Here is a 12534-nt window from a genome sequence, read left to right as displayed (position 1 = left end):
CATCTTGTCCTCAACCCCTGTGTCAGGGAGTTGTTCCAAGTCCCTGCCTACTACTGAGTCAACATGATTCTGTCACTCCACCAGCAGAAATGCACTGCACCCTGCTGGCGTGGTCCAGAGGCTGTTCAGGGACCTGGACAGAGGACTTAGTTTGGAATCTTCTTTTTGCAGCCTTGAGTTTCACACACTTTGTCATTTCTGAGCTGCTCAGAGTGAGGGACTCTTCCCACACCTGTCTTGTCCCCATAGATATGGGGAAACTGAGGCACTTTATTTTGAGTGAAACTCTCCCTCCACCCAGAGACCACCATGTATGTCCACCTTTTCCCATGCAGTCATGCAGTGAAAATTGCTGAGGTTGGCTGTTCCAGTGGAAGGTCTCCACCCCTGCCCCCCTCTCTGTGTGCCAGTATAGCTGCAGATGGCTCATTGCAGAAGATGGGCCAATAGGGCTGATTCTGCCCTCTGGCCTTTGTTCTAGAAGCCCAGTTCCCTATCTTCCCAGCTGCCGACTTGAAGCACTTATTAAAGTGGTGACCTGGGTACCTAGTGAAGAATGCCACCATGGGCTGTGCGTGGAATACCCAAGGGACATCTCATTCACATTCATTCGACAGCAACTGGGGCCTTTAACATTTCCCTTAATATTGTATTACAGAAGAAAGTATTTTCAATGCCCAAAATAATTCATTCCTTTATCAGCAGAAATTACTTTTATTACATCGTACAGGTTAAACAGTATCACATAATCAAATGAACCTGATGCATGGAGAAGGAGCCCATATGTTATATATAACATGAAAAATCAATGCATTGTTTAGTGAAACACCATCTGCTAAGCAATCAAGCACACATAACCCATGCATGGAAATTGCTTTACAAGAAGGCAGGAGACCATCACAACCACTTGAGGGTAGTCTGCAACACCTCCTCCCTCTCCCTCCACAAAGATACCTCACGCCCAGCCAGCATAGGAGCCATTTTGTCATGGACAAGAGCCTGCTTCTCATGGAGATCGATACAGTGCCAGTCCAAACAATTCAGACATACAGAGGGGAAGCCTAGCTGGTTTCTGAACATCAAAGAATTTTTCCGATATACTCCCCCATCCTACCCCAAAGCAGACAGTCTGAGACTCTGGTCTCACTGCTTAGTGGCAGGGGGTGCTCAGTGCTGTTCCTTGCCTGAGTCAGCTGGCGGGGAATCAGCAAGGCACTCTTACCATCCATGTCCCAGGGGGCCTGGGGACATGCTGTGTGACAGATCCTTACAGGTTATTTTCCTTCCCTAAAGGAATAAGATGAACCAAGTCAGATGCCTCCTAGCCAGTGGCTTGGCCTTAGATGGTGCTAACGGTGGTCCAGGCTCACTGGTTATATCTACATCAAGCCAAGAAACATCAGTGAAGTCATTTCATTTACACGAAAGGAAAAGAGAGTATTTTCAATTGCATAACACAGAGAATGAGAAACAGCTTGGAATCATATACCATTTTCTGTATAAAGACACCTTTCTAACTATAAAGTTATAATACATAAAAATATAAATTCAATATTTTTATAAAATATATTTAGATACATAACTTTATGTGTAGATTTTCAATTTATAAATATTATATATGTTTCTATAAACATATATGTAAATATATAGACAAATATATTTTATGTGTAATATATTCATATTGTGATATGTGTGTGTGTATCTCACAAACCTCCACAGGATTGTAATGTATTTTTAGAGGTCACAGTCTGAGAAAATGTATAGTAATTTGAAAAAAACTTACTATGAATTAACAGATTTGAGTGAATTTGTGTTTTCTTAATCACAGTAATACAGACATGATTTATGCTATGGAATTTGGGGGCGCTAACAAAAGATTAAAACTATAGTGCTTAATATCCATATGAAGTTTGGATCACCTTGTAGATACTCTGGAAATTGATGTCTAATGAATGAATGAATGAATGAACCAAGAATAACTCATCCAATGCCCGCGTGCTTGGGGTGCTGCTTATGGCCCTACTGTCATTTAAAGGCCTGACTAAGGTCTGCTCTGTTTTCAGAATTCTTTGGCGATCTGGACACGTTGATGGGGCCCCTGACGCAGCACAGCAGCATGACCAACCTTGTCCGCTACGTTCGCCAGGGACTGTGCTGGCTGCGCATCGACGCCCACTTGTTGTAGTGGCTGCGCCCCCATCTCCAGCCTTGCCACCCACCACGCTACCTCTACCAGAGCGCCGATGGGCACTGGTGGAACTCCACTCATTTGGGAAAGTTCTCTTTGATTATGTTTGTTTTGATGCTTCTTTTGATATCTGTGAAAAACAGAAGTCATTGTAAGTGGACACTACACCTTGAGAGCAGTGTATCTTTTATCACTTAGTCATTTTTCTGTATTTTCTATGCATCTCACAGATCCCACCATCCTTTTGTGCTTGATGGAATGACAGTCCCTATAGTATTTTTTTAGGCCCACACTACCCAAAAGAAAGAATGGAAAGCAATCGTGAGAACAGGTTCCTGAGAAGTGAAACAAAATGTCATATATATATATATATATATATATACATATATATGTGTGTGTGTGTGTATGTGTGTGTGTATATATATATATATATGTCATATGTCATGTATATGTCTATGTATGAACGCAGACACAGAGAACCTGCAAAGATTCAAATTTTCAGCAGTAGCCATTCCCCAAACTGTGCTGTTCTGTCCAGATAAGAACGTATTTCAGAATCCGTTGTTAAACTTTTGTGATTCCCACAGACTCAGTTTTCAGATGAGAATTTTCACTGTTGAAACCCACTGGTTAGATATTTTAGCAACATCAGAAAGTCAAGAGTGTTAAGAAAATTCATGAGCACAGCAATGCCACTCTGGAACGGTACTCTGGCATGCAGCCAGAGGACTTTTTAGTTAGTATCCCTTTCCTGATTCCCTGTTTGAAAAATGTCAAGGATGAGAAGAAGTGGCAACATTTATATCAACAACTTTAAGGCATCAGCTGGCATAAGTCATTTTGAACTCCATGATTTGAAGCGTAAATCCTCACCCATGATTCTCTTTGTGTAAAGCTCTCCTTTGAAGGGCAGTTCAGTGGTGCATGCCCTAGTAGCCTAGATGCTACAATCCAGTTTAGAGATGAGAGATGAGAGGGCTCTGGCAACTGTCCAGGGAATGCACACCTCTGCCTCTTTTGCAGTTGATTGGTGGGTCCATAACTGGCAGGACTTTTTTTTTTTTTTTTTTTACTGTGTTTTGCTCAAATCTCTGGAAACCAAAGTCAAGTTCTCACTACTAGAAGTAGTCATATACAGTTTGCTTCCTAATGGCTTTAAAATATGGACTTCCCCGATTATTATCACATTTGCTATTTTACAGAATTTCTTTTTGAGTTCTTTCTGTTTTCTTCTACCTTTCTCTTCCTTTTTCCTTTGTTTCTTTTGATTTTGGCTCATTAGCTTTTGACTGAAATACAATCACTGATTTTATTCAAGTCTATATTATCTTGAATCATTTCCATGAAAATCCCAATGAAAATTCCAAACTCTCTAAGTTGTAGCTAGTCTTTTAACAAAAAATGAGCTGGGATAGTGCTTCACCCTAGGGTGGTTTTAAAAGAGCTCTGAAGATGGGGAACAGTTCCGTTGATTTGGAGATATTCCAGAGTCACTTGAGACTATCCCCACCCCTTTTGATCCTCTGCATTCATTTTGTGTCCCTAAACATCACAATGTAAATATCATCTTTGGTGTTCCAACCCACTAGAAGAATCCCACACACATGGTAAAAACTATCCATACATTAGTTAGTTCCTTGTAATTACCTGCTGGTATCTAATTCCATGTAGCTTTCATCAGCTGAGTTATTGGATTCTTTTCACTGAGTTATGACCAGATAAATAACAGATACATGCCCATAAAAGTTGCAAACTTGTATGATCTTTGAAAGCAAGTCATGCAAGTGATAGAAATGGCAAAGGATCCCCTCTACACTCTCACTGTCAAGGTTAGCTATTATCCCCAGTTGCAAAAGAGCCAGATTTGAGCTCCACTCTGGTCATCTTTGAGCTGAAGGCCCTTTGTGGTATTATAAGGGCTGTGGACGTTGTTCTCCAGTGGCTGAGGCCACGTTGTGAAGATGACAGCTGGGAGCATCCAAGCAGCTGACCCAGCACTTTTCATGCCCCCAGTGTGGTTGAGCTGGATGTTGGCAGTCTCAGCATCAAGCCTAACACACACAGATACACACTGACCAATGCAACCCAAGAGAAATCTTTTCTGAACCTCTTAAGTGAGGAGCATGATCCTATGAACGACTCCAGATACCCAAAGTGGGTGTCACTTACACAGATGAAGCTGATGGCTCTGCAGTGACTCAAGGTCTCTGTTTGTTTCCCATGGCTCACCAGGTGGAGTGCCTGACTATGACTATATAATGAAGCCCACTGGTCTGACTTGCATGTTCAACCTAGACCATGATCCTAGACCATCATGGATTTATGAGTAGATTCTTCTTGAAATTCAACCTCCAGGAACTAGACATTAAAATGTAGGGGCAGTTTCCTGGGGATACAAGTATATTGCCTCATGAACGAAAGACTTGTACCTCTAGGTTCAGTGAGTCGTTCTATCTACCTGACACACAACAGGGAGACAGCAGAGCAGCCTGCTTGCTGCCTGACGTGTTACCTCTGGTGGCTGAGTGTAAAGTGTGTCCAGATCAGCAGCACGATGATCAAATCTGACAGGCGAGCTCAGGATCACCACCTGATTATTTAGCAGACCCATTTGTAAAGCAGCTTAGAAACCAATTAAACATGGAGGATGAATTGCCTTCCTCTCCCTGGAGATGAGACATCTTTCAGTTTCCTGATTAAGGATTGTTGCTGTTTTCTAGGCACTCTATTCATCACATTGTAAATGGTGATGTGTGTCGTAGGTATGCAGCATTTTGAGGGACTGGAATAATATTTTGTCAAGTAAATCTCTTCAGTGTACCAGTTTGTGGGAGAGATATGAGACATGTGGGTGGTGGTGAGAGATCCTGCTTGAGACTGTGATGGAGGCTTGATGAGACACATCTCATAGAAAGCACATGGAGTTAGGGTCATGGGCAAAGAAACGGGCAGCTCCACCGAGCAAGCAAGTTCACAAAAGGATCTCAGCCCTGCAAACGGGACCCACATAGGGCCACCACTATGCCTTCACTTGTCACCCAAGCTCCAACCACAGAGAGTTTGACAAGTTTATGTTATGATATTGGCTTGGCTTTGTATTTTAATTAACCTTGGATTTTTTAGTGGTTTTGTCATATTACTGTCTGAGTTCAGTAGGTAGGATTAATTTGAAAAGAGTATACTAGTGTGTTCCTCGGGGTAGAATTTAGCCGTGAGCATGTTGTTAGCCAGCCTGTAGACTGTTAATTACTTAATAATCTCATTGGGAAAATGCTAGTAGTTTTCTATTTGGATGACAGAATTGGAAAAGCAGATTAGCTGCTGCTAACTTTTCAAAGACTTGAGGTTGGGATGCCTTTTTCCATGTAATGACATTAAATGATTCAAATCTCTGGTCAATAACCAAGTTGCTCAATTTGAAACCATTGGCTGAAATGTATTTTGTTGAGTTTCCAAATGGATGAATTTTCCTTTGGACAGCACCTTAGTAGGTGTGTTGGACTGGATCTTCATTGGGAAGATACTTGTCCTCTCAATATCTTTCTCAAAGTTATCTAATTTGGATTGTTTTATTGAAATTTGCATCCCAGAGGCTGAAGTTGGAAAATGAAGTTGGAAAGCATTTCTGAAGGCAGAATCGATGTAGATGTGGGGGTGGAGCCCTCACATATTTCTCAGTAGACATGATAAAATTCACCTGCATGAGCTGGCAGGTGGGAGACACCAAACTGGATCACTGGGTAGAACTACTCAGTAAGGCAATGAACTGCTTGCTTAGAGAAGCATCACCCTCCCCATTGAGAAAATGTGTGGCGAGACACTAGCGCTACACAACATTGAATGGATGGGTTGATTCCATGCCCCCCAGATTCAGTTCCGTGGGGAAAAAATATGGAGCCCGTTGTCGCTTGCTCTATTGTGCGACTGGCGGACTAAATTCTTCTTCGTCGTCGTTATCGTTGTTGTTGTTGTTGTTGCTGTTGTTGTTCTCATTTCCACTCGCACAGCCTTATTCTCATAATGAAACTCTGATTCATTTGCTCTTTGGTGTTCGCAAACTCCAACAACAGAACTGGTATCTGTATATTGATAATCAGCAATGACCCTGGCAGGAGGCTAATCAGACAGGCTGGTCTCAGACATCGATCCTACCATCTGATATTTTCGGGGAAAGTAAAAGTATGAATTCCCTTTCCGTTCTCCTCCTCACAAGCCTAGAAGCCCCCTTTCCCAAGAGCATCATTTTTCCGTCTGTAATCCATCAACTCAAAGCAAATAGCATTGTGGGGAGGGCTGGGGGGGGGGGGTGGGGGTTAGAGGGTAGGGAAGCCCTTCCAGGCCAGGCTGCAGTTCTTGCCCCTTTCTGCTTCTGACCTGAGATGGTAATGACTCCATCAGGCTCACCATGGGTTTAGGGGACACAGAACTGCTGTTCCGATCCATGATCAATCATCATTCTTCTAAGAGATTGGAGCTTTGCTGTTTCATTAACTGTGCAGTGTAGACTAATGGTGTTTAATAAAAATCATTCAAAATTTCAAACTCTTTTGCCAGTGACCTCAATTTTGTTGGCTCTTCGATTTGTACCAGACTTTGAGGAGGGAAGGGGGAACACAGGAAGCCTGCTGCCAGGCCCCTGGCTCAATGCTGTGAGGAGCGCCCCCAGGGCCCACCAGCACTTGCTGGTCAGGTGCCACACGCAAACCAACTGGGAACCCTCATGAAGAAAGAATGTCCCTGTGGATGCTTGTAGCTGGGACTAGCGTGCTCCTACTGAGGGTATCATTATTCTCCAGCCTCTGCAGCATGAAGCCAGCTGCCGGATCAGGTGCTTAATCAGAACTGCAACCTGTTCAGTTATGGCCTGCATCACCTCTGTATCTCAATAGGGGAAACATCGCAGAGCCTAGGGCCCAGCAGGGTGCACAAGGCCAGCCAAATGTGCCCCCCCCCCCACCGCCAGATGCTGGTGCCCTTCTGTGGTTCTGCAGTACTTGTGACATCAGTGGGAGAGGAGACCTTGGGCAGGAAGCAGCCTTGGGGAGGAAACCCCCAAAGAGGCTGGATTGGTATCATATTGCCCAGATCCAGAGTTAGCTTCTCCTTTGGTCTGCTGAACACGCTACCAGTGATCCATTGCTTAAACATTTAACAAGCTCTCTGAGAACAGAAAGCAGTTGATTTGTAGCATTTGCTAATCACCGTGGTGTAACTGCTCCCACCATAGCCTATTTCCAGCCATGTCACTGAACACAGAGTTGGAAAGAGATAGATGCAAAGTTGGGAGACCAGGCAAACCAGCTCCAACACAGGACTGATTGCAGCCAATCAAAGGGGCTCAGAGTTCACACTTATGTTCTGTGCACACACACGCACACACTTTAATGACAAACTATTACATCATTTTCAAATATGGGTCAATCTTCTAGGAAATGTGGATAGTCTATGATGAGACCCTGGAGGTGTGGGTTTTAAGCTGGAGGGAATGAAGCCCTCTTGAGCCCAAAGCATAGATGCATTGGTGGGAGTATGTGGGTCGTCTCCACATCTGCAAGGTAAAATGGAAGTGAAATAAGTGCTTAGAAAACTCTCATGGTTGGTTAAAAATAAGGATAGGTGAGTATTGTTATTATTTCATTATTATCATTTTATTATTATTAAAATGCCCAAGTAGTACTTCAAACTTGTAAATGTCACTTGGATAAATGATTTACTATTGCTCCTCCTAATGACAGCCTTCATCTAGTTAGGAAACATTAGGCCCTCTGTGGAGAAAGCACGATTCAAAATGCACTGTGTTGTTTTCTTACTATATGGCAACTCAGTAATTCTCCCATCTCCCTGTTGTTTTTCAGAAGGTTTTTGCTTTTGCTATTAGTAATTGAAGTTATTTAGCATATGTTTTAATTTTAAAGTATCTATTTACTATCCTTGCTCTGAAATCAAACTAAAATGTCTCCTGGATCAGTTCCATGATTAATATTTAGAAATTATCTTCCAAAGCAAAACAATTCCCTTTTCTACCCAATATAAAGAAAGCAGTGTCACTAACAAGAAGACATAAAGTGCAGTGTATTTTTCTAAGACAGTGAGGTTTTTGTCAAAAACACACACACAAAATCTTTTTTTTCAAATTAGACCTCATCATAAATCAACCCAGAGTAGAACAGAAAGTCTCAAATGACCTGTTCTCCTGGTCCCATGAATCTTCTACAGTTAATAAGAGGTTTGTATCTGGAAAGGTTGAAGAACTTGCTGTAAAATCCTATTTTTCTTTAAACATTTCCATGTTCTGTCTGGGCCTGTGTCCACAGTCAAGTGTTAGCCCTGAAGGATACCTGTATCTTTTATGCATTCTTTCTGGCCCCTCTCTATCTCCCTTGCCTCTGCAGTTCTTTTTGTGACCAGCATGATAACATGGTTGAGCACGGGGTTCTTCAAGCCCCTCGTGGTATTCCTGCAACATTTGTCCTGCCTGGGTATGGTCCCATCTGGGTCTGGTTAATTGCTATCACACTCACATGGGGACTTGGCATCCCCCAAGGCCATGGACCAGTTTGCATGGAGACAGAGAGCTAGAAATGTCTTCATCATCATCCGGTGATTTTCTATTTCAAAACCATCCTCATGAATCAATCATATTCACCCACAAATATTACAAATGAGATTGATTCTGCCTCAAGACAGTTTGCCAAATAGTTTTCTTCCTGGATGATTTTACTCTCTGGGTATTTTAGAAAGGGAAACATCTGAGATGAAATCCCCCACATTTGTTCAATTCCACAAATAGCTGTTTTTATTCCTATTTTCCTCAGAGTAAATAATGCTTCTAAAGATGGTTTGATGTAGTGTTGTCTTTGGATAAAATAAACCCTTTAAAAGTGAGCCTGGTGGAGCTACTGTGCTCAGAATGCCCCTGGGGATCAGAAGATCCCTCAGATTCTTCCCCCAAGCACACTTGATGGGCTGACTGCCATATCCATAGGCTCCTCCAAGAAGAGACTGGTTTCTGTTCTGTGCTGGTGACCGTGGTGGCTGTGGCTGTTCCTTGTCTCTCTCTGTCTTACTTATCTGGCTCTGGCTTTCACTTTCCTGCTTGGGCTCTTTCTGTCTCTAAGCAAATGAATAGTTGAATTCAATGTGAGCTTCTGAACTGTAACTTGTTCTTTCTTTTAAGACATAACAGATTAATAAAAATAGGTGTGTTCTGATTTCAAACATCTGGAGAGGCATGCTGTATTCTGAAACCGTGATATTATAACAACTGCATTATCATATGGCAGTATAAATACTCATCTGTTGAATTCATTTGTCCGGTTGTAGAACTTTGTGGAGCAGTGTTTTGACCTTGACGATGCCATTTTGGAGCAAGTGCAGTGGCTGCAGGCAGATGAGACACTTTACATCAGGATTTTTCAATGAACTTTAGCTGGAGGCCTGGCGATGGCAATCATTTTCAGATGTTGCTATAACCATGATAAATGTGAAGCACAAATTTCTGTTCCAGAAATTTCCCAGAACTCTTCAGTCAGGGTGGTTTTATTTTAGGTTCATCTTTTTCTTTCTTTTCTTTCTCTTTTCCTTTTTTTTTTTGTTTGTTTTTTTTTTTTTATTTTGAAGGGGTTTGTTATTATTGACTGAAGAAATATTTTGACCGTAATGTGTATTTCTCCTGTCTTTCCCTCTCTTTCTCTCTCCCCTCTCCTTCCTTGTTAAAATATTTAAATCTGGAGTCTTTTGCAAATCTGCATCAGATCAGGCCAGGAATGAAGTCTGAGTCTAAGCAGACATTGATGGGTTTTCAAAGAGGAATGTTCCCTATCCCTGTGGCCCTTCCATGCCCCACACTGAAGAACCAAAGGGCACTTTTCTGACATTGTTTGAAACCTAATGCAGTTTAACAAATGACTCCACGTGTTTTTCCAGTACTCATTTGACTGAGACTTGAAAAATACCCCCGAGACTTACCAGGGGTGTCTTCTGCCTGGTCTACAGCGTGTGTGTTTGCTTTGTATCTTAGAGGCATATTCCTGTCTTGTGTGCTCATTTGAAGTATCACCTCACATTCACATTAGCCTGTATATAAGAACCAGAGAGATAATCCCCCCACATGTTGTAAATGAAGATGTGACTCTATAAAACTTTCTCTCCTTCTTGAAAATAAGAAGACATTTTCATGCATATTTTAAACAGAAAGGTTGTACATTTAAGTGTCATGGAAATATTTATTGAGTAACCAGGATACAAAATGGAATTTAATTGTCATCATATGCTGTGTGTGTGTGTGTGGGGGGGGGGGTGGCTCACCAGCACTGTGTCACTGGACAATTGTGGCTAGCCAGAGTTGCCCACATAGAACATGTCATCTGTGTCTGTGTGTGTGCGTGTGTGTGTGTGTGGGCACACACGTGCAACACGTCTAGCTTGCTGTTCTTCATGGGATTTTAGCTTTTTCTTCTTGAAAAACGTTGTACAGTTCCAGGAAGGCCATGGCTCCACTGCTATGTGAAGGCTATTTGAAATATAAACTCCTGTTCCCTTGGAAGCTATTATCACAGTGTTATGGCTCAACTGCATGGATTCCATTGGCCTTTGTGAGAGGAAAAAACTGAAAGTGAAAGTTATTCAGTCCTGTCTGACTCTTTGAGACTCCATGGACTGTAGCCTGCCAGGCTCCTTTGTCCATGGGATTTCCCAGGCAAGAATGCTGGAGTGGGTTGCCATTTCCTTCTCCAGGGGATCTTCCCAATCCAGGGATCGAACCCACGTCTCCCCCCGTCTTTTGCGTTGCTGATGGATTCTTTACCATCCAAATCACTAGGGAAGCTCAAGAGGCTCTGTTCAAATCCAGCTAAGTTTCCAAGAGAAAACCACAGGCCGAGATACACAGGGAGGCAGAAAGATGGAGGCTGCGGCATTTGAGCTGAGTTGAGCCCTAAAAGTTGGTGTGAACTTGCCCTTGAGCTGCAGCTCAAGTCCCTGAGGCTAGTGTCCTGGCTTGGGCTCCCTCCGTGTCAGTTGATGAGCAAAACCATCAGAAATAGCCTGGCCTGGTTGCTGAGAAGTTCTACCCCCTAGTGAAAGACCCTTTTCACACTGGGGGCACCCCACGTGGCCATGAAAATTTGATGGTCACTCACAAAGCACCTCCTTTGTTTTACCAAAATCCATTTCAGCTTTTGAACCACTTTTTCTTGGGTGCAGATTTCTAATATTCATACTCATTACAGATTCACTGACTGTCACTGTTCTTAACAAGCATGCTCATCTTATCAGAATTTCAGTCAGTTCTAATGTTCTGTATCGACTAAGGTAACTGTTCAAACATCAAGCAGTGAATGAAATGGTACCTGGTTCCTCAAAACTGGTTTCGTGTGCTTTACGTGAAGGAAACTGTATCTGCCTGTGTTGCTTTGCATTTCAAATGTGTGGCGCACAGGCATCTTGTTGGTGCTTTGTTCTCAGTACAGTAACTCTGTGTACAAACGTTTTCATGTAGTTTTGTTGTTTTCCAACACGACGTCTCTGTAAAAATTATATTGGCTAAGCTGGCACGTTGGTTTCTCTCATAGAGGCATTAACTATACTGCCAATGCATTGAATTATTGAAAAATGCAAAATAAAATTTTTATGAAAATCTCATATCAGACATGTAGATGATTCTGCTTACAGACTTTCCAGCCATAAGTACCAAATTACCACTCCTTTTGTGTTCTAAGGCATAGTCAACCCCCTCATCCAATTACCTCAACAGCTTTAAAACAGAGCCAGAAAGAGCATAACTCTCACAAAGCCAATTCATTTGAAGAGAGACCTTTGGTCTAGCACTCAAAGCCCATTGAAGAGAACATGATCAAGTGTTTAGTTATCTGAGTTCTTAGTACACAGCACAAAAAGGCTTGCAAAATATAAAGTCATAATTGCAATGGTTTTTAAATTATAAAGCTAGACTCAAAACTTAAAAGCACAGCCAATGACTATGGCCATTTCCGGTGAAGGTGTGCAGTCACTGGCCTGGGAGGGCAACATAAGCAATCATTTTAGGTGACAATAATGATGTCAAGTCATCAGGAAAAGGTTCAATTATTTTAAATATATCCTTTTTACTAAGGCAGGAGAGCCAAATATTTAGAACTATTACCTTCAAAATGTTTAACATTTTTCAGGCAGTGCCAAGGAGGTTTCAGCTACCTAGAATTTTCATTTATAAAGAATCACTTCCCTGGGCATGCAAAATTAGCAATTGCAATGCTAAGACACCACATGGCACAAAGCACTTGTATGTGAACATGAAATTAACAATCAGCTGAGTTGAACTTCCTGTGAGCCAGTGAAATGCACTTGGC

General features: G+C 42.2%; 1 protein-coding gene across 1 annotated transcript in view; it reads left to right on the top strand.

The window, feature by feature from the left end:
- The window catches only part of AFF2 (ALF transcription elongation factor 2), a 548641-nt gene extending 536811 nt beyond the window's left edge, over positions 1 to 11830 (top strand). The window contains 1 exon segment of the mRNA XM_042242462.1: positions 2064 to 11830. Within this exon segment, the coding sequence (XP_042098396.1) occupies positions 2064 to 2185 (122 nt within the window). The 3' untranslated portion in view covers positions 2186 to 11830.
- Positions 11831 to 12534: the final 704 nt, after the last annotated feature.

The sequence above is a fragment of the Ovis aries genome, chromosome X (genome assembly GCF_016772045.2).
Source record: "Ovis aries strain OAR_USU_Benz2616 breed Rambouillet chromosome X, ARS-UI_Ramb_v3.0, whole genome shotgun sequence".
Lineage (NCBI taxonomy): Eukaryota > Metazoa > Chordata > Mammalia > Artiodactyla > Bovidae > Ovis > Ovis aries.
Note: the sequence above shows the minus strand (reverse complement) of the source record. Positions and strands in the feature narration are given on the sequence as shown.